Source organism: Mya arenaria, chromosome 5, assembly GCF_026914265.1.
Source record: "Mya arenaria isolate MELC-2E11 chromosome 5, ASM2691426v1".
Lineage (NCBI taxonomy): Eukaryota > Metazoa > Mollusca > Bivalvia > Myida > Myidae > Mya > Mya arenaria.
In genome coordinates, this window is record NC_069126.1 from 56236717 (window position 1) to 56259604 (window position 22888).

Sequence of the window (22888 nt, forward strand, 5' to 3'; positions counted from 1 at the left end):
TTTTGATCTATGATTGAGAACAAAAAGAGCATCTTGAATAATAACATAAAGGCATGATTACCTCCAACCTTTTTAAATCTCGGAATTATTGTTTTAAACTAACATGCTGCAATTTCTTCTTTGCATTACAGCATTCTTGTTATAAAAACCTAGTGTGAGCACTAGCAAATAAAATCTTTGCTTTACATTTTTGCATAAGATATTACTCACTTATTTTTTAAATACATCACACAAGTGTTCTATTATACAAAGCATTGATTATTAACTATATGTATCTATTTGTATAATTTGTTCTTGGGGCACTACATGGATAAAGCTGTATTTGTGTGGTTAAATAATGTTTTTCTTGATCAAACAATGGTTTTTGCTTTAAATTAATCAACTAAAGGACAGCGCTGCATTATGATAAGACTTTTTTAATCTTCTCTTGTCCTGTTACTTTAATTTACAGACAAACCAGACATATAATATAGGATAAAAATACACCAGATAAAATTGTTATAGAACAACTTTAATACAGTTAGTCATATGATGAAGTTATTTTGTCCAGTTATGGCTGTCATTCAGGGCTGGTATTTAACATTGGTCTTAATTAGATTAATGTAGCGAATCAGATTTCTTGTTATAAATAACTGTTCAATAGAATGAATGAAGTCAATCATGTATGACAATCAGATTGACTTAAGTCGCATATTGATTACAACCCCAGGCGTTATTTTGTGGTGAGAGTTTTATTGTTTTCTGTCTATTTTTGTCAAGTATAATGGATAAAATCATTATATTTTTTATGCAGATGATATCATTTTACTACTACTGTGACTCAACAAAGAACTTTAGTTTCAATTGAAGATAAAAATAATTAATGTTTGGTTTCCATTTGGAATCTTTGGAATGGTTATCCTTGAACACAGATAATTGCTTAATCATACTTTTTCCCTTTTACAAGTTACTTAATCTTTTCACAAATACTTCTGTATTGTCGAGGATCTTCTTTCCTTATTTTTATGATGTGACACCATAAGCTAGTTATGTTGAATGCTTGTTTGGACCATGAATTACAATGGCCACAAAACTACCTATCAGTATTTTGCACACTGGATGTGAAAGAAGTCATGACCACATTGCTGCTCACCATTTGGCATAATAAGAAGTGGTAAACAAATTGATAAATTAATTAAGTTTATGTAAAAATTGCAGTCAATGTAGGATAACAGGATACCAAACAGCATGAATTGAATGTTTTCCTGTTCATTGCCAGGTACACCTACCACCACAACAACCACCACAACCACAACAACCATACCTTCGACCACAACTACTGAAATCTCTACCACGAGTACTACGCCTTCCACAACAACTACCACTCCTACCAGTACAAGTACTGAATCCACCACTAAAACGACTCGTATGCCTTCCACAGCAACTAATGCACCTACAAGTACAACTACTGAAACTATCACACCAAGTGTTACAAATAACCCCTCAAATGAAAGAACAGTCATAATTGTGGTGGCCTCAACAGTTGGTGGTGTTGTGTTGGTAGGTCTGGTGGTCTTCTTAGGTCTGTTTCTGTACAGAGCTAAGAGACATGGACATGGAAAAGGCAAGCATGGACACAAGAGAACCACAAGACAGCAACGCTCTGGTGGTGCATATATCTATAGTGGACAAAACAATAGCCAAAATATGGAAAAGCACCCCAGAACGGCCTTTTATATGGATACCAGGCATGGTTATCAGCACTCTACAAAGAGATATCCAGATAGGCGCCTACAGGTCGCCAATCAAAAACAAGAAATCCGAAGACTTGAAGGAGCTCAGATGAGAAACACAAACAAGGTTAAAACAAACAACAGTGTTTATCCTGAGAATATGGTTTATTCTGGAAACATGCAAAGCTTCTACCCCAACCATTACCGAAGAAATGAGGAATGGCGAAGGCCTGCAACAACTGGCAACATACACCAAGGCCATGTTAACCATGCCCTTGAATCTGGTTACACTTATTACCAACCTCGAGAATATTCAGATAACTGGACTATGTATTGATGATATTGATAATGACGGAGTTTGAGTTGACACTGACAAAGTCGAACTGTTTATAATTTATGCAGACATTAGCCATGATGGTATAAAAAAGCAACAGATTTGAAAATCTTTTTGAAGCCATGTTCAATAATGTTCTATTTATATCTGATTAAGTTGGGAATAATGTACATAAAATTATAGTCTTCATGTTCTGTTTGGATCATTTTAGAGATTTAGATTTTTTTCGACGCTTTTTCTAAACTTGCTGTGCTCAATTTTTTTTGTTCCTTGGATTTTTATTAAGAAAATCAGGAGTGAATGACACATCACTGTAGGCTTTTTGCATATATCATTTGTATATTTTTCTTGGATGGATATTAGACACCTGCCAATGCTTCCGACTCCTTTATGTTTGGATCATATCTCATGGAAGGTGTGGCAGTTAGATGAGGGATGTATTGTTTTTCTTACAAAAACTACAAATAGTTGGTATATTCTTTGAAATATTAAGTTGACACTGAGTTTTATGTGCAGTGATATTTTTGTCTGGTATGGTTTAGATAATTTACACTGACTGCAAAATGTTTGGTGAAAATGGATGTAAAGTACTATTATCATAATGATTTTATAACAGGAAACTTGTGGGAGCTCCAGTTATAAATGCCATGTACTTGACAATCAGGCATGTAGCTGCCTATACTACGCAGCTAAATCCACATGATTCTGACAAAAATATATAGAAAATCATCCAAAGTTGCAGTATGTGTACTGACTCCTTGATCCTAATACTGTCATTTCTCCAGTACTAAAATAAGCTCCTCAGGAGGCCCAGAATGCACCAGATTGCACCATGGTTTTCAATAATCTACACTTCGGCCACATCAATATTGTTTTGTTGGACACATTTACCCGACCTATATTTCAAAGATTTCATTTTCTTTCAGAAGCCATTGACTTGTTTCACTCTAAAATCAACAAATGACAAAATAGGTCTTCTTGCAAAGCCGTGTTGCATCTAACTGGAGGGCATTTAATTAAATTCTACTAAGTTATGATTATTCAGCATTATAATCATTCTAATAATGATTTATGAAGGATTTTGTTTTCCTTTTTTAAATGAAATGGAAATATTGTTTGATAAGTTTTATTTAGCCAGCTACCTCCATTTTTTTAGGGCAAAATTCATATAGCAAAAACATTAATTGTTGTAGCCTTATGGTCATGAAATTTTGAATATTATGTTGTTCCTGATTCTCTTTTACTATTTAAAAAAATAAAATAGGTGGTGCCCTATAGTAGTCTGTCCAATTTTCTTATGTTTTTAGCCACATTTTTTTTTCAATTATTAGCCACATTTTTTTATGACTTTAAAACCATTGGGGAATGTTTTTATAGACTTCAACTTAAATACATTTGATCACAGTAACTATACAATCTTTTTGTGTCAGGTTATTAAACTCAGACTGTTCAACCTTTTTAGATTATTCATCAGAACAAGGAATTTATGTAAATAGAAACATCAGTATATGATAAGCAATGTGAATGATTATGTGTGTGTAGTACTTTATAAGTGCCATAACTCTGTGACCCATTTATACCATATTGTTTCCCTTCATTAGAAAAAAGCACATTATATTGAAGAAATAGTTGATGTTAATTGAATTCTTTAGAAATGTTCACATATTTTTGACTTGTATACATTTCAAGAACCATAACTCTGTGGCCAGATTGTCCTCCATGACATTTTTTTTCAAATTGAATGTAAACTGATAAATTGGTTAATAGTAATATGGACTTGGGCACATTTTCAAAAACCATACTTGTGTGTGGCAAACTTGATTCACAGTGCAAGAGGACTCTAATTTTTTAAACCATACATAAACATGCATGTAAACATTCATTTTTGTTGATGATCATCTCCAACCTATATTTTTTTTTGGTAACTTTGATCTTTGTTTAGAATAAAATACAAGTTAAGATATCTCGGAAAAAATGTTTATGATCTATGAACATCATTTTTACAACCTGGCCCATATTTGCAAAATTGCCCCATTGAACTTTTAACATGCCTTGAAAATGTTCCCCCTCTCAAATATGCTATTATTCAAGGCCTTTAATTAACACATTCTATATTGGTTTTAGAAGTTTTTTCGGGGTGTTAAATTTTTTCTCATGGAAACATCTACTGTTTCAAGGACTTATGTTATGTACTGTAACAATTATTTAAGCATGCAATAAAAATAATATGAGGGTACTATTGATATAAATGTATATGTTTTGTCATAGTTTTGATTAGTTTTGACTCTTCTATACAGACAACTAATTTGTAGTCTTTTTTTTTCTTGTCCTTTTTTTATAATCACATAATTTGGTTGGAAATAAGGTATCATTAAAACAGGTTGGCAGCTATTCAATCAAATGACTTATGCAGTTTTAATCATTTTTTTTCAAACTTAAAAGAGTATTGTTAATATATAAGTTTATATGTCAGCTGTATTTGGTGAGTTATATAACCAACCAAACAAGAGTTTTGACCTTTGATATTAACCAAATTGAATTTGTCCAATGATTAAATTATGAATAAGCAACATTTAGCTTTTAAAGTAAGTGTTCATCAAACTTGAAAACAATTTTCATGGGCAAAATCACAACATACTATTTAAATTAGGTTTGATAACCTATATGCACTTTAGTGCAACTTTTGTTTGTCCATAGAAGAAACTTAGGAGCCAGTATTTTGTTGCTGGCCTTCATATATAAGGTTGTTTTAGATACAATTGTGCCATATTATTGTTATAGTATATACAGTAGTATAGTTGTAAAAATCTAATTCAATGTAGTGCTTTTAATTAACCAAATATTTTAATCTACATAAATGTTCATGTTTAAAACCATAATTGAATATACGAATAGTAAGTTCTCCTTTTTTGGTATTGGCCATAATTATGTAATAAATGTGTATAATTATAATATAAAATATTGTAAGTGTTATATATTATTTGTGTATATTTAGCATGTCTGTCAATGTTAAGATTTTTGTTGAGGTTACTAACTTACCAAACATTTGTATAAGACTTTCCTCCTTATGTTGTGGCAAATTTATAATTTGGCCATTTAAAAAGATTATTGTAATTTGTCTGATTCTTGGACTTGAACATAATGCTTTACTAAGGCCAGAAAAGAATAGATTTATTTTTCAAATGCAAGTGTTTGCAATTCTATTTTCGAGGATAGTGATAGAAATGTATGTTGAAAACAATAATTGCTGTAGTATTTAAATATCTTACTGTGAATGAATGCCTTAGGGCTGAATTCAGAACAATCACTCTCACTCACACTAAATGAGTTAATCCTCGGCAATCACATAACGGTTGAGATATTTTCGATTGAAAGGTATATCCGTATTCACAGTTGGAGTGAGACTCAAGTGTTTTGTGTGAGTGGGACATTAGTGAGTGCTCGGCTAGGCCACTTGAACCAACCTTGAGGATTGGTTGTGAATACGAATTGAACGAGTGTGAGTGATAAATGTACATGACAAGTGAATATATCAGATATGTGGAACAATTAAGTGACATCCTCAGTCCTAGACAATATTAAAGACCGGGATAATCTATTGGAGTGCATGTACTTCAATAACGTGGTCTTTCAAATTTTCACAAGAATGCGCCAATCACATATGTATTTTCTTTCATGCTGATCTTGAACACCCAGTAAACGTGATGGTTGCAATTCATCGATGGCTGCAAGAATAGGCAGCTTAATGTACTTGAAGTTAGCGGCCTAGTGAAGTGAAGTTAGCAGCATAGCGGCCTTGCGGTGTGAATTTAGCGACCTAGCGGTCTTGTGGCCTAACGGCTGTGGGAGTTGGCGTCCTAGCAGCCTAAGTTTGTTCACTATTTCAAAGTTATTGTTCATGCTTTTGATTGGAAAACAATTATAAATCAAATGAATGTTTCTTATTCATACATTAACATAGCGGCCTTAAATTAACATAGCGGCCTTAAATTGTTTTCTACTTTTCAAAGCATTTTTTCAGGATATTTCTTCTAAAGCAATGCTCAAATAATTGTTTGTATGCAATATTTATCTTGGAGCGATTAACTTTTTTTTTTCGATCAAGCAGTCCAGCGGCTTAGCAACGTTAAGTTAGCGGCCTGGCGGCCTAAAATTCCCAAAATAAAAATCCAGCAGCCTGGGGGAGGGATGCTGATATTCGCTAAAGGATGTTGAATTGAAAATTAAAACATTTATCATTGTTGTAGAAAAGTATGCACATAAAATGCTTTGAAATAGGAAACAAGATCATGCCGCTTGACAGCTAGGCCGTGAGGCCGCTAACTTCACCCCGCTAGGCCGTTAACTTCATGTACATGGGTATGCGCAACATCTTCATCTCAGAGCGTGATCAGAGAATTGATATGTATTTTCCAGCATACAGTCAGTTGGATTATAATCATCATCATCATCATTATCATTATTATTATTATTATTATTATTATTATTATTATCGTCATCATCATCAATTGTCCCTTCATTTCTCGAGTTAGTTTTCACTTCGAGGTGTAATTTCCCCGATTAGAAGTACATTCATTCGCTAATTATATCCAAGTGCTATTTTTTTTAATTTATTTTTCAACTTTTAAAACGTTAAGACCGCTTTATGCAGACTACAAAAGCAAGATTATATACGAATACATATTCAAATCACGTGATTCAATGGAAAACGGTTAAATATTATTATTTTTTAAAAGCAAAAACCCATGCAATTTATCGCATTTTGCAACAGTTGTTTACAATCCAAAATATTTATTTTTTATTGACCAATGGTTTGAAAATGTTAAATTCAGTTTCAGAATAATAATTATTGTCATTTGTTTGTCGCCATATCTAACAATAAGGTACTCAAATATCAAATAAGCATCTGTTTATAATGCATAACACCACCATAGTCAAACAGATAATCCGATATGATCATGAAAACATATTTGTATTTGTACTATATTGTATCTTGATGAAGTGTTAGCGAGGCGTGTGAATACGAACAGATCACTTGAGTGTCACTCCCCCTATTTCACTCAAGTGATCACTTGAGAGTCACTTACGGGAATGTGGTTGGAGTGTAAGTGAGAGTGGATGTTCTGAATTCGGCCCTTAGACCTGCTCTCCACTATGACCCCCATACTTTTCCAGAAAGCAGAATTTGCCAAATAAGGATGTTTCGCCATGTCTTTGCAATGTTCTTAAACCTTACCTTGTCATTCTTTAACACTTTGTGATACTGGGCACTTCTGGCCATATCATGATTGAAAATACTGTTTTATTTCGGACGGCTACGGGATCTTGTACGAACCATGGCTTGTAACTGGGCATCTTAGGAAAGCCTTCTTTAAGGCTCCTTAATCTCTTTGCATGTTATTCTAACTTATTTTTCATTGAAGTCAAAGAATGGTATCCTAACAATGTCATTAAGTCCTTTATGGCTATCTTCGGCACATACTGTTACTAATGTTTACAATGTCTTTTTGTGATGATTGGATTGGTTCACAATTACTTCTGTACCGCGGAGTGTCAATGAAAGCTGATGGCATAATCATGAAAATCAAAATTATGGACTTATTCATTTTATTAACAATGTAAAGTTCTGATAATAAACACATTCAAACATATTTTACACAAGTTATGTATTGAAATCAAACTGAAAGACTCATGTACATGTTGAAACACTGAAACATTAATTAAAGTTTAACATACCATGGCTCTCGACCTTACTATTAACTGTCTTCTCCAACATTCTGTCTTAACATGGGACCAATCCAGTATTGCTGATGAAGTTGAGCACAATGTGTTCACGCTGGCGTCTGTTTGAATGCCAAACCTGTTCTCCACCACTCTTCTGGCACTGGGGAGTTGTTGAGTGGTTGAAGATATTCTGGCTTTCATGTTCAAGTTGTGTCACTTGTATGGCTTTTAAAGTTGGTCCTCATAGAAAAGGTGTCATCCCCTACAATAAAGTGGCACATTTAACTGTATCATTGGTGATTGGTGAAAGGTAATAGGAAACTATTAGAATTGTCCTCAATAAAGGATCATTAAAGATCTTGCAGTTTTTACTGAATAAACTTGAAACTTGGCAGTTTGACATGAAGGAGATGCCCTTTGGTCATACCAGATAAACTTAATAGTTTCCATTGACTATAACGCCATGACGCAGATGACCTTTTGTCATACCAGATAAACTAAATAGTTTCCATTGACTTTTAATAACGCCATGACCCAGATCGCGGGCTTAGCGCAAAATGGTTGAAACTGACATTTTGAAAATTGTTCAGGAGAGCATAAAAACTGATTTATTTTCCTAGTTTCTATCATTTTCACTTTGTTTTTATGCCCCCGAAGGTGGGCATATTAAAATCGCACCGTCCGTCCCTCCGTCCGTCCGTGTGTCCGGCTCAATAACTCCTGTCCGTGCTGTAACTTTCCCTTGTAATGACAGATTTTAAAATGACTTGCCACATGTGTTCCACATACCAAGACGACGTGTCGCGTGCAAGACCCGTGTCCCTACCTCTAAGGTCAAGGTCACACTTAGTGTTTATTCACAATGGAGTGTTGCATATAAGGACATAGAGTATAGGTTGTCATGTCCGGGCTGTAACTTTCCCTTGTAATGACAGATTTTAAAATTACTTGCCACATGTGTTCCACATACCAAGACCATGTGTCGCGTGCAAGACCCGTGTCCCTACCTCTAAGGTCAAGGTCACACTTAGGTGTTTATTCACAATGGAGTGCTGCATATAAAGACATAGAGGATAGGTTGTCGTGTCTGGGCTGTAACTTTCCCTTGTATGGACAGATTTTAAAATAACTTGCCACATGTGTTCCACATACCAAGACGACGTGTCGCGTGCAAGACCCGTGTCCCTACCTCTTAGGTCAAGGTCACACTTAGGTGTTTATTCACAACGGAGTGCTGCATATAAGGACATAGAGTATAAGTAGTCGTGTCCGGGCTGTAACTTTCCCCTGTAACGACAGATTTTAAAATAACTTGCCACATGTGTTCCACATACCAAGACGACATGTCGCATGCAAGACCCGTGTCCCTACCTCTAAGGTCAAGGTCACACTTAGGTGTTTATTCACAATGGAATGCTGCATATATAAGGACATAGAGTATAGGTTGTCGTGTCCGGGCTGTAACTTTCTCTTGTATGGACAGATTTAAAAATGACTTGCCACTTGTGTCAGACATACCAAGACGACGTGTCGCGTGCAAGACCCATGTCCCTACCTCTAAGTTCAAGGTCACACTAAGTGTTTATTCACAATGGAATGCTGCTTATAAGGACATAACAGTGTAGGTTGTCATTAGTATGGGTGGTATTTTTTATGTTTAGAGGCAATTTAAAATAACTTGATATTTAATTTAACAAGTAAAGGCAAAATCAACTTTTCATGTACTGACCTTGTTCATAGGTCAATGTCACATTCGGGGGCATTTGTCACATACTGTGACAGCTCTTGTTTTATTATAGTTTTAATTTTGTTTACTTTTCATGAATAAATCACAATAACACTTTGCATTCAATTTCTAAAAGAGATATTTGTAAAACAGTCGGTTACAACCATTTTGCACAAAAAATTGAGGAATTTTCTAAATTTATTTTCGCGCAACAGGGTTGTAACAGTCAGTTACAACTGTTTTGCCTGAAAAATTGAAGATATTTCTAAATATGTTTTGCGCACGCAAAAGGGTTGTAACTGAATCTTTTTTATTAAACTTTCTTTGATAGCTTTAAGATATTTGACTTTAATGCACCATTTATTTTACTTGCAATGTAAATTATACTGAAATACATCAACTGAGGATAATAGCTATGATATTTTCCACTTTTTTTTGAAAATTTAGTTTTGTATAGAACATCTTATATTCTATGAATATTTTTGTTAATATACTTAGCACAAACAGGGGTTTGGGTAACATTTTAGTTTAATATCATTTATTGTATATGAAAAACAATTAAATTATTATATATGAAAGACAATTAAATAATTAATCTATTTAAACAACAACAATATATACTGCAGTTATCTTCAACAGCATATTTTAAGTTAAAAATCAGCTTAATTCAAACTGTTAATGATGAATAACAGCATTTTGTTAATACAATTGTGAAGAGAATAGCAATTTCATTAACTAATTAAGATATGCATGTATATTTCTTAGTTCTAGTTTTTAAGTTAAAATGATATCAAGAAACATTTTTACAAGTCATCATAGCATACTAATGACATATCAGTTCTTATAATGACCATCAACGTGTACAAAATATACAAGAACTTGAAATTTAAAATAATCATTTAGCAAAATCATAGATAATAAATGAAAGCTATTTTAAAATTGACAATGACCAAATCCAGTACCAAAACATCATATCCCGATGAAATCATTTAAGGGGTAAGATATTTCCAAAGCTCATAAATATCAGACTTCCATCTTCCAGTACTGCTTTATACTCAGCACAAATTCCATCTCCTTCCCCCAGGATGAATATCAGAAACTTTCCATCTACACTTAACAAATCCTTAACCCTAGCATGATTTCCATATACTTAGCTCATGAATATCAGAATACTTTCCATCATTAACACCAGCATGATTTCCATCTATTTGCCTCATGATAATCAGAATGACTTCAATCTTCTTTAAGCAAATCTATTAACCCCAGCATGATTTCCATCTAAATGGCTCATGAATATCAGAATTACTTCCATCTACTCGAAAGAAATTATTAACCCCAGGATGATTTCCATCTGCTTGACTTATGAATATCAGAATACTTTCCATCTACTTTTAAACCAATCATCAACCCCAGCACAATTTCCATGTTAGCTCATGAATATCAAAATTACTTCCATCTGGTACTCTAAACAAATCATTAACCCTGCACAATTTCCATCATCTTGGCTCATGATATTCAGAAAGCCTTTCATCTCCTCTAATTAAGTCATTAACCCCAGTATGATTTACATCTACTCTAAACAAATCATTAACCCCAGCATGATTTACATCTACTCTAAACAAATTATTAACCTTAGCATGATTTCATCTACTTGGCTCATGAATATCAGAATAACTTCCAACAGTTTCTACTCTTAAACAAATCATTAACCCCTGCACAATTTCATTCTACCTGGCTCATGAATATCAAAATGTCTTCTATCTTCTCGAAACAAATCATTAACCCCAGCATAATTTCCATCTACTTGGCTCATGAATATCAGAATGTCTTCAATCTTCTCAAATAATTAACCCCAGCATGATTTCCATCTACTTGGCTTATGAATATATCAGAATACTTTCTATCTACTCGTAAACAAATCATTAACCCCAGCATGTTTTCCATCTAATTGGCTCATGAATTTCAGAATAACTTCCATCCACTCGAAAAAAAAATCATAAACCCCAGCATGATTTCCATTAACTTAGTTTATGAATATTAGAATGATTTCCATCTTATCTGATTTCTATCTATTTTTTATCCAGTAGTTGTAGTAGTGACCAGTAGTAACCATCATGACAACCATTACAATGATGACACCAACTACCTACCTACTATTTTACAACTATTCATACTGCCTACCAAGTCAGTTAGAAACACCAGCATGGCTTATTTTACTGACATAGCTTATGAATACCGAAATGACTTAAATTGAGTTACTACTTCGCCAGTCATAAACACACCAGCATGACTTCAAACTGTATAGCTCATGAATATCAGAATTACTTTACATAGTTACTTCTCGAAATTTATGAACACCAGCATGAACTCGACTACAGAGTTCATGAATATCCAAATGATCAATAGATCTACTTCTTCCTAGTCAAAATCATCAGCATGACTTCAAACACCAGAGTTCTTGAATATCAAAATGACTTCACTAGATCTTCGCTAGTCATAAACACCACAATGGCTTGAAACTATATAGCACATGAACATCAGAATGGCTTGAAACTATATAGCTCATGAACATCAGAATGGCTTGAAACTATATAGCTCATGAACATCAGAATGGCTTGAAACTATATAGCTCATGAACATCAGAATGGCTTGAAACTATATAGCTCATGAACATCAGAATGGCTTGAAACTATATAGCTCATGAACATCAGAATTTCATCCATAAGATTTACCGTAGTTCACATCAGCACGAATTCAAACTTCAGAACTGAATGTCGAAATGACTTCAATAGATCTACTTTTTTGCTATTGAAGATCATTCAATCAAGCGAAAGCTCATGCATATCACATGAACAAAAAGAAAGAAGGAATTTATTTTTGACTCGGAGAGTGTCATGAAATGCAAAAAATCGGTTGCAGAATAGCTTCAATTGGATAAAGTTTCCCGCTGGAAATAAGCGTGTTATAGGATACGAAATATTCAGTTAAAGTATATAACATTCTTCTAGAATTGGAAGGGGAATTAATTTGTGTTTTCACCAATAATGATGTACCTTAAAAATTAGACCAATTGCCTTTGTTTTTCATTAGTTTATAAAAGTTATGATTTTGTGTACAAAACATGTCAATATTGCCAAAATATGAAATTTTAGCATGCAAACTTATTTTACCATAAAAAGCCCACGAAATATAAATAAATAATTAATATTTACAAATAAAAACTACTAAGAGAAACAATATTCTTGTAAAACACACACATTCTTTTCCTGTTTTAAAATCATGTCCGAATTTTACACAGAAAACTAAATTCTAAAAAGGGATATTTAATTTTAAACTTAAATTTACTTTCCTAATCATATTTTTTCTTAAGCAAGAGCCTAAAGATACTATCAAATTTTTCAATTATTTTTCCTAAATATATGACTTTTTAATCTTATCGGACAATATATCATACACATTATTAATACAAATGAATACATAGGACTAAAGGAATAAAACATGAGATATTGTTCGTAATGGTGATGTTTAAACATGCATTTTTTCATTGAATTGGGAGTTTATTTTAAAAACAAATCATTTTTCATCAATATGACTGTCTCTCCTCAAAAACAATGTTAAATAATCATGATGTCATCAATGTCATCATGATATTGGAGTTACATCCCATCCCAATGGTTTATTGATTCAAAGTTTTCTGTGCAAAACAGTTGTAAGTGCTGAGTTACAACTGTTTTGCACAAAAATAAATTGCCATTTTCAGATACAACCTTTTGACAAATATGGCTTTATATACATTTATCCTTAGATTACAGAGCTAATTTTTTAGGATATTATGGAGGCTTGTAAAAAAGGTTAAAAAATATGAAAATATCACTTTTGGAAAAAAAGTCAGTAACAACCGTTTTGCGCTAAGCCCACGAGATGCCCTTTGGTCATACCAGATAAACTTAATAGTTTCCATTGACTATAACGCCATGACGCAGATGCCCTTTGGTCATACCAGATAAACTTATTAGTTTCCACTGACTATAACGCCATGAAGCAGATGACCTTCATACCAGATAAACTTCATAGTTTCCATTTACTAACGCCAGAAGGACTAAGCTTTCTGAATCAAGTGGCTTCTGAATTGCCATGTGTTTGCCATGTAGGGCATGAAGAGTATGGGGGATGTTCCACCTCTCGAATTTGGCCATTATTTTGTACCTGAGGCACATGGAGCATGGGAATGGCCAGAACCTCATCCTTATACTCCTGAAGCAGATCAATACACACTTCTGGGACCCCATGGCATAAACTTTCCGCAGCAACACAAATGTCATACACTTAAGTTTTCCCGAATGGTAAAAATTCTGACTGTCCACTAGACAGGTGACGTTGGAAGTTTAAGCCTCTTTGAACAAATATTTTACTGTCCCAACAAACATACCATTAAATAGTATACAAAAAGTGTTAAAATGAATACCGTAAATGACTGGGTATAAGACGATAGGGGGTATTAGACGCAGGGAAAAAAATCTGTGAAAAATCCGAGAAAAAAACTTTTAATCTATGTGTTTGGTTAAAAGACGCATAGAAAAAATGTCAAATCGTCTGGCATTTTCAGCCACCATGTTTGTTGACAGTGACAAAAAAATTTTTTTTCGTGAAAATGGCGATGGTTATCTTTAAAACCATACAACCATACTGTCGAGAATGAAAAGTTATGTTATGCAAAAAATATTTTGACAGTGCCCATCTTTGCTTTTTTATATGTAAGTTTGAATATTGTTTAATTCAATTTATTATTCAAAATAATATTGAATACCGTAATTCACAAGAGTTCGGACACCATAAATTAATTATTTTTTTCGCTCTCCGAATACATAGCAAATTATCATTTTTACATTTTATTTCCATGTTTGTTTAACCTGCCTTTTTTCTTCATGTTTGCTTTTTACCACTTATTAATTTATCCGTAGTAATCAATGGTCATAAACTTATTTATTACGCCTATAAGTGTAAATCCTTCATGAAGTTAATTAAAACACCATTTTATACATGCACTGAACTGAATAAACACATTCTATCGGCTTCAGATCAAAGAGTCACACTGTGTGACGTCACATAACTTACAGTTATACCCACGAGGATCTCGTGGAGAGCATGGACATTGCTATGCAGGATTAATGTATAACTGTATGATTATTGCTTCATAGAGTCTATAAGTGTGGTACAAGTTTGAAAGCTTATTGGCAGATCGTTTTACAAACATGCCTTGTCGATGTTTTCTTAATCCCTTGATTGCCCTTGTTGTTTGTTTAATCCTCAAATTAATATATCACACTTCCTTTTCAACAGGCAATAAATCGTTTAGGATGGGTAGTAACTAATTAAATTGTCACAGTGGTGTATACGGTTAGGTAATCTAGCCAGGCATTGTAAAGATAAAAATCAATAATCTTCGTCTGTGAAACTTGGTAACTATGAAAGTTATGATTGATGTCCTTTGGGTGTCCGAAAATTAGGTACGCAAAATAAATTATTTTGGGAAATAATTATGGGTGTCCAAATATTTAGAGTGTCCGAACTCTTAGGTGAATTACGGTAACTTTAATCGAAAAATATTTTTGTTGAAATTATAAACGTCTTACGATATACCGTATCCCGATCTTCAACTGCCGTTTTAACCCGTATATACTCGATCAATATGACGCGAGTAACATCCCTTTCTACATAAATCTAAACAAACTCCATTCGGAACACCTCGGCCATTTTTTTTCAAAAACAACCTCGGATGTATTTGGACGGTTTACATACTCAAAAAGTGGTACGTTTAAGTCCGCTGCAAGTAGATCGCGTAGTAATTTTATTTAGCAGTTAAACTTTGTGACTTAACTCTTGGAATTCTTAATTATGTTTGCAGTAATTCAATTCAATGGCAATCAACTTAAACTTAGATCAATAAATACAACTCTAAAACACTACATTTAATTAATGATATAATTCAAAATTTTACGAACTACTTCAACTGATGTACCTGCATACATCCGAGGTTGTTTTCGATAAAATGGCCGAGGAGCTCCGAATGAACAAACTCTCGGCTTGAAATTGACCTCAGAAAAAAAAGTTCAAAAAAACTGTTACTGGGTATTATACGCAGGCATTTTTTTGCATCAAAATCTGAGGGAAAAAAGTGCGTCTAATACCCAGTCATTTACGGTACCAACTGGTTTTAATGCTTTCCTAATAAATTCACAAAAACGACCATATAAACACTATATTATGGACATGTCGTTTAGTAAAAATAAACACACTTGATCTCTCAAAAACTATTTCAACACTGCACTATTTAGATGTTTTCCGGCAATTCCACCAACTGCCACCATTTTGTCACCGAAGCCAAAGCATATTGAGTGCTGACGATTTTGATTCATTCGGAACTCCTCGGCCATTTTTATCGAAAACAACCTAGGATGTTTTTGGACGGTTCACAATGTCAGAAATTGGTACACTTTAATTATGCTGCAACTAGATCGCATTGTTATTTCAATTTAGCAGTTAAACTTAATGACTTCATTCTTGGGAATCTTAATTATTTTAGCAATAATACACTTTACTGGCAATCAATTCAAACTTAGATCAACAAATACAAGCTAAAACACTACATCTGTTTAATAATATAATTCAAAATTTTATGAACTTAACTTCTACTGATGCACCGGCATACATCCGAGGTTGTTTTCAATAAAAATGGCCAAGGGGCTCCAAATGGATTTTATTTGTGCCTTGTTGCAAACCAATAACCAATCAAAACAGGCGTAATAAAATGATGTTACGGGTGCATCGTTATTTACTTGTTTATCTCCGGCAATCAGCTTCATGATTCCGTATCAGAAAAGGCCGCTTTTTGGCAATGTTATGTGACGTCAAGTATCAACGTGGGATCGACTAACTACTGCCAAGGCAAATAATCAGCAAACATTTTTACAGACATTTCCCTTTAAGGTACCTTTTCGCTATTTAATCTTCTCAAAATATGTTGGTCATTTGGGCCGTCATTTATGATTGAACTGCCTGATCCGTACAAATTTGCCAGTCATGTCTGGCGGACCGGCACATTTTGGGAAGACTTGACACTTACGAGGCATATGAGACCTCAGATGCCATGTACCTGCAAGCTTTTGGCCAGCAGCAAGGGTGTCTTCATCTCGGAGTTCCTGCATCAATGTATTTTACTGTCCATAGACAAGCCTCATGTTGTCTGTGAGTCAGGGAAGGACCCACAATCAATGGCATCTACTTCTTCTTTGTCTCAAATACAATGCCAAGGCAAGCATGGCATACATTTAAGCTTGGATTTAAAACCAGTGCAAGGTGAAGGTCTCTAACATCCATGATGTCCCACTAGCAACTGGTAACAAAACAGCAGTTCGGCATTGTTTTTATAACCGACTCTCAAATCAGCAACATTTCAGCATTTTATCACCAACAATTCAGCATCTCTTTGGCATGTTCTGCAACGTTACCTTAACCTTTCCGCATGATCAGGAAACATTCAGTAGCCTATTCTTGAACTGTCTGCATTCTTCCCTGTCACATATGGCTTCTTCAGATAGGTTTCGGCATTCATACCATTAATTTGCCACTCCACAAAAACAGGACAAACTAACTGGAAAAGGTTCCTAAAACTAACAAAATTGTATCAGAAACCTTTCAGAAACCAGGCATCGGGGCTGTAGTGGACGGCAGCTTTTAACCACTGTAACAATATTAATTGACCATGAGTGCAATGCTTTTTTCTTTGAAACTTTTTCTTGATATTACTGTTGGTATTAAAAAAAAGTATTTTGTATGCATTGTAAATGATTGAATATTATGACAACTTAGAGATTACAGCTTTTGCTGCTTTATTACATGTTTTAAAATTGTATAGATTCTTGATTAACGTTATGTTAATATGTTATTATTTCTACTTGATATTTTACTCACACCGGTTTGAATTTTCATAATAATCAAAATTCATAACCATTCACCGAAATTAATCAGAATTAGTGCCTATCAGGCATGTATTGTTAATAAAATTGTTTGACTCAACCAAAAGCAAATAGACAATTTTGAGTTTTTTCTTAGAGTATTCATATCAAAAAATTTGAGTGTCTACCAACTAATTATTTCATGAATATTATAAGTTATGGGGTTAGTAGGTGACCCGATATGGGATATACTGGGCAAAGGAAACCGAATATATTTTTCTGCACCCTGTATCCCATGTCGGGTCACCTACTAACACCGTTACGTATATATCACGTTGATAACCTGTTTAAATGTTATGAGGTCACCACGCGACCGGTCCTGGACCAATGGCATTGCGTCATTTATGTTGGAGGCTTGATATAATGTCATACTGCATCAGTTATTTTTTCTCCACCATCTTTTCAGAAGGGGGTCAGGGCCTTTATGTGGGGGAAATTGTGGTGTTTTGATTCAGTTGGGAATCCCATTTTTCCTAGAAATAGATGATGGAAAAGGTTGGTAAATTCAATCTGAAACACAAATTTAAAACAAGAGACAGACTGACACTGAATCATGCATTTGACAATAAAGCCTTTAGTGTTTTATACTGTTTGTTAAATGAACCACCTAGAACCAAACATTCATAGGGCCAATCTTAAAAAAATTCTTGTTTGGAGTAACCCTACCCAGATTTTTTAAGGTGGGTATGTAGGTAGGTTTTTTTTTTTTTTTTTTTTTTTTTTCTCCAACGACAACTGGATCTTGTGTACAGTACATTCACTACATAACACTAGTTATTCAAGGCATTGTAATAAACTTTTGAACAACAAACATCTTAACTTCTGATCCTTTATTTTTTTAATTTCAAAGAATTTCAATCTACTTAAGACTAACACAGAGATGAACTCAACAAAACAAACTTATGACACTCAAGATAAGCAAACGAAAATGTGAAACAAATTGGTTTACATACAATCATACAATGGCTTTGTGTACTTGTAGTTCACTTGATTTTACATTGTAAAATGTTTCATTATGTTTTACCAAATAAAATCAATTCTATCGGGATTTATTGTTAGCTATTTCACAATCATGAAGGTATATTTCATCATTCTCCATTAAAATATCAAATACATCGTACCATGTGTAGTCGACATTGAATTTTCTTACAAAGTTGTTTTTATTTTTTTATTTAAGTAATTTATTGTCACACAAAACGTAATTTCGTTCGGTTCACGTTCGACAAACTTGCAGTCAGCCATGTTTTCGAAACGCTCATTGCGATCAGCGATAAAAACCAAAGCTCTACGAGTGTGTCTACAAATCGAAAAGAACCGAAACAGAAGAAAAGAGCAGAAACAGAAAATAGTAGCGGAAAGGCGTTGAAAAAAAAATTCGCGGATCAAAATGCCAAAAAAAAAATTGAGTCGGCAACGATTTTTATGGGTCGGTCGCGTTACTCCAAACAAGAATTTTTTTATTTTAGGCCTAGTCAGAGGAAATAAAAACAAAATTCCAACATAAATTTTTGGTTTTATTTATATTTGTTTATCTTGTCTGTATAGTAAAGTTTAATTTATAGTGTAAACATTCTACCATTTCAATAAGATAACGGTAAAAATAGATACACTGAATTTAAAAAAAAATTTTTTTATGAATATTAACATTCACATATTACATCATCCTTCATATATGTGTTCAAATGTTTTCTTGCTTCATATTCATGTTACAAGAATGAAAACATTTAATGAAGAATGCAATTAGTATCAGTCAGTTGGAAATATTATAATTGTTACTTTTGATCTCATCCGGGAAACAGCTGTGCGATGCATATATATATATATATATATTATATGTGACATCATTGGTTAATGATAAAGTGTATTAAAAGCTAATCAGAGCGAAAAAAAGATGAATCAATTTTTTCTGCTATTGAATATAACCAACCATTTTGATTAAGAATATCTTACATGAATAGCTGAGGAAATAAAAAGTCTACGAATTTCAAAAAACACATAATCTGAAAAATGTGATTTTTGGAACAAAAAAAAAAAAAATGAATAGACCCCCTTTTGATCAAGCATTGATTGCTTATAATTAGATGTGAGAAACACCCAACTGTACTTTGTTGATTTTGTATTTAAGACTAAAATAAAATGTTGTTGTTCATTTAACAAGACTGTATTTGTTTTGTATTGAATTAATACAATTAATAATCTGTTTATATTTTTGTATTGCTTTATCTCAGCTTCAATTTATCTAGTGTTCTTTGTATTGACCATAGACCAATAAATATATCATTATATCATAATTATACTTCTTATTTCCTTTCTTGACAGTCATATCAAGTTATATTGTAAAATAATCTTTACCTTCTTTAGATGTTGAGCTATTTTCATAGCTTTGTTGTTAGCATTAATTGTGGGCCGGATACACTAGAACAACCACTCTCACTCACACTCTAGCCACATTCATGTTAGGGACACTCAAGTGATCTGTTAACATACCTAGCTTACACTCCTCTTCAATAAGTGATCAATATAGTGTAAATACATGTATGTATTTATGATCATATCAGATTATCTCTTTTTATAATGGGGGTGATTACAGTATACAATGTAAACCACAGGGGCAGGGTGCGTTGTTTTGACACACCCCTTTGACCACACCCCTCCCCCACCACTTCTTTTTAGCTCACCTGTCACTTTGTGACAAGGTGAGCTTTTGTGATCGCCTTTTGTCCGGCGTCCGTCGTGCGTCGTCCGTCAACAATTTACTTAAAAGACATCTCCTCCTTAACCGCTGGGCCAATATTAATAAAACTTCATAGGGATGTTCCTTGGGTGGTCTTTTATCAAAGTTGTTCAAAGAATTCAATTCCATTCAGAACTCTGGTTGCCATGGCAACCAAAAGGAAAAACTTTAAAAATCTTCTTCTCCCAAACCACAAGGCTTAGACCGTTGATATATGGTAGGTAGGATCACCAAATGGTCCTCTACCAAGATTGTTCAAATTATGGCCTTGGGGTCAAAATTGGCCCCGCCCCGGGGCTGATGGGTTTTCTCCATATGTTTATAGTGAAAACTTCAAAAATCTTCTCCTTTGAACTTACTTGGACTAGAGTTTAGATATTTGGCATGATTCATAGTCTAGTGGACCTCTACAAAGATTGTTCAAATTATGGCCTTGGGGTCAAAATTGGCCCCGCCCCGGGGGGTCATGGGTATACTTGATATGTTTATAGTTAAAACTTCAAAAATCTTCTCCTCTTAACTTACTTGGACTAGAGCTTAGATATTTGGCATGATTCATCGTCTAGTGGACCTCTACAAAGATTGTTCAAATTATGGCCTTGGGGTCAAAATTGGCCCCGCCCCCTGGGGGGTCATGGGTTTTCTCTATATGTTTATAGTGAAAACTTCAAAAATCATCTCCTCTGAACTTATGTGGCTTAGAGCTTAGATATTTGGCATGATTCATCGTCTAGTGGACCTCTACAAAGTTTGTTCAAATTATGGCCCTGGGGTCAAAATTGGCCACACCCCGGGGCTGATGGGTTTTCTCTATATGTGTTATCTTCTCCGAACTCACAAAGACAAGTAACGTCTTAATTTAAACTGGATAACATATTTAGTACACATACCAATTTTCAATATGGGCCACATACAACAATTAATAACAAATATACATATATAGATACACACGTAAAATCAAGTAGTGACAAGAGCTTAGATATTTGGCATGATATATCATCTAGTTGACTTGTACCAATATTGTTCAATCTTTGGCCCTGGGGTCAAAAAATGGCCCCACCCGGGCGGTCATGGGTTTCCTTATATATGTATATGATGAAAACTTAAAAAATCTTCTTCTCCGAAACCAAAAGGCGAAGGCCTTAGATATTTGGTATGAAGCATCGTTTATCGAACCACTTTTAAGATTGTTCAAACTTAAGAACTGGGGTCAAAATTGGCCACGCCCCGTGTTCATAGGCTTAGGTTTTCAATATTTGTATATAATGGAAGCATTAAAAAAAATTCTCTCCGAATTCACAAGGACTAGAGCTATTTGGCATAATACATCATTAAGTGGACCTCTACCTTTATTGTCCAAACTTTGGCATTGGGGTAAAAAATGACCCCGCCCCATCAAACCAATGTGCAATATATGACAGGTGAGCGATTCAGGGCCATTTGGCCCTCTTGTTAAAAAAACCTCCCAGACTTATTAATAATGATGGGGAAACTGTTACTAATGATAACTTACCAAAAAAAAATTGGGGGGGGGGGGGAATTTTTATTTTATTATCTTTGTAACAAAGAAAAATAGAATAAAAATCTAAAAAAAAACTGTACAGAGGATTAACTCATTAAGTGAGAGTGAGAGTGGTTGTTCTGAACTCGGCCCATTGTCTTGCAAAAAGCTATAGCCTTTAAGTCATAACTAAAGACGTCTGTTAAGAAATGTCTTTCAGTGTATTTTAAGTTTGAAGTTGTCAAACCGAATGTTTACTTCGGCACCAATTTTGTTTTGCGTTATGTTCAAAGGCTGTAATATACTAAATGACAAAAAGTAAAAAACAAACAACAATAAATGAATAAGTATTAAAGTTTATTTTTAACAAAAAGCACATTTTCTAAATCCGCAACATTGGAATATTGACAGTGCACATTATGGCATTAGTCACGATTTAGATTGCAAAATCAAGGATTGATAATTTGGGCATATTGTCTGTCTCGCAAAACTGTTGTATCATAATATGGCGTGACAGCGTACAGAGCGTCTGAAGATCACGGTCAGCATCACAATGAACTTCTTGTCATTAACTTCTCATAATTGTATCTTCTTGTATCAACTGATAGCTGACAGTGATGGTTTTTCACATCTTATCAAATTTTCTTTCAACTGTCATTGCAATTGACAACTTCTGAAATTTTCACACCTATCAATTGTTTGTTTATTTTAGAACATATGCTCAGGGGATAATCTGTGAAATTATGACCTCGAGGGAGTCATAAGGTTTTGTGCATGATTTGTGTATTTGGGACTGGTTATGGTGCTCGACTCCTCTACTTATTTAGGTTTCGATGCAGCGTCAGTATATTTTATATGAAAATAGAAGGAAAAATGTTCGGGGCTATTAAGCTTGGACCTTGATGGAACGCATGAACGACGGCCTGTTCGAACGAACGCAGTTTTACTGTATATACAACCAACAACTTTGCTATATTATATATATATATATTTATATATATATTGTCATTTCAGTTCCATCTACTACTACATCTACTACAAGCACTACTAACATGCTACCTGATACTAACACAACACATCCCACTACTAGCATGCCTAATGGTACAACCACATCTACCACATCTAAAAGGCCTGTCACGGAT

General features: G+C 34.0%; 1 protein-coding gene across 9 annotated transcripts in view; it reads left to right on the forward strand.

Moving 5' to 3' along the window:
• Nucleotides 1-22888, forward strand: part of LOC128236126 (mucin-5AC-like) — a 144446-nt gene that overhangs the window by 90347 nt on the left and 31211 nt on the right. Inside the window, exon 7 of one of the 9 annotated variants that reach the window (XM_052950992.1) lies at nt 1259-18234. The exons of the other annotated variants lie outside the window; for them this stretch is intronic. Within the exon in view, the coding sequence (XP_052806952.1) occupies nt 1259-2049 (791 nt within the window). The 3' untranslated portion in view covers nt 2050-18234. Of the gene's footprint in view, nt 1-1258; nt 18235-22888 lie in introns of those variants that run through there. 9 annotated transcript variants of the gene reach the window in all.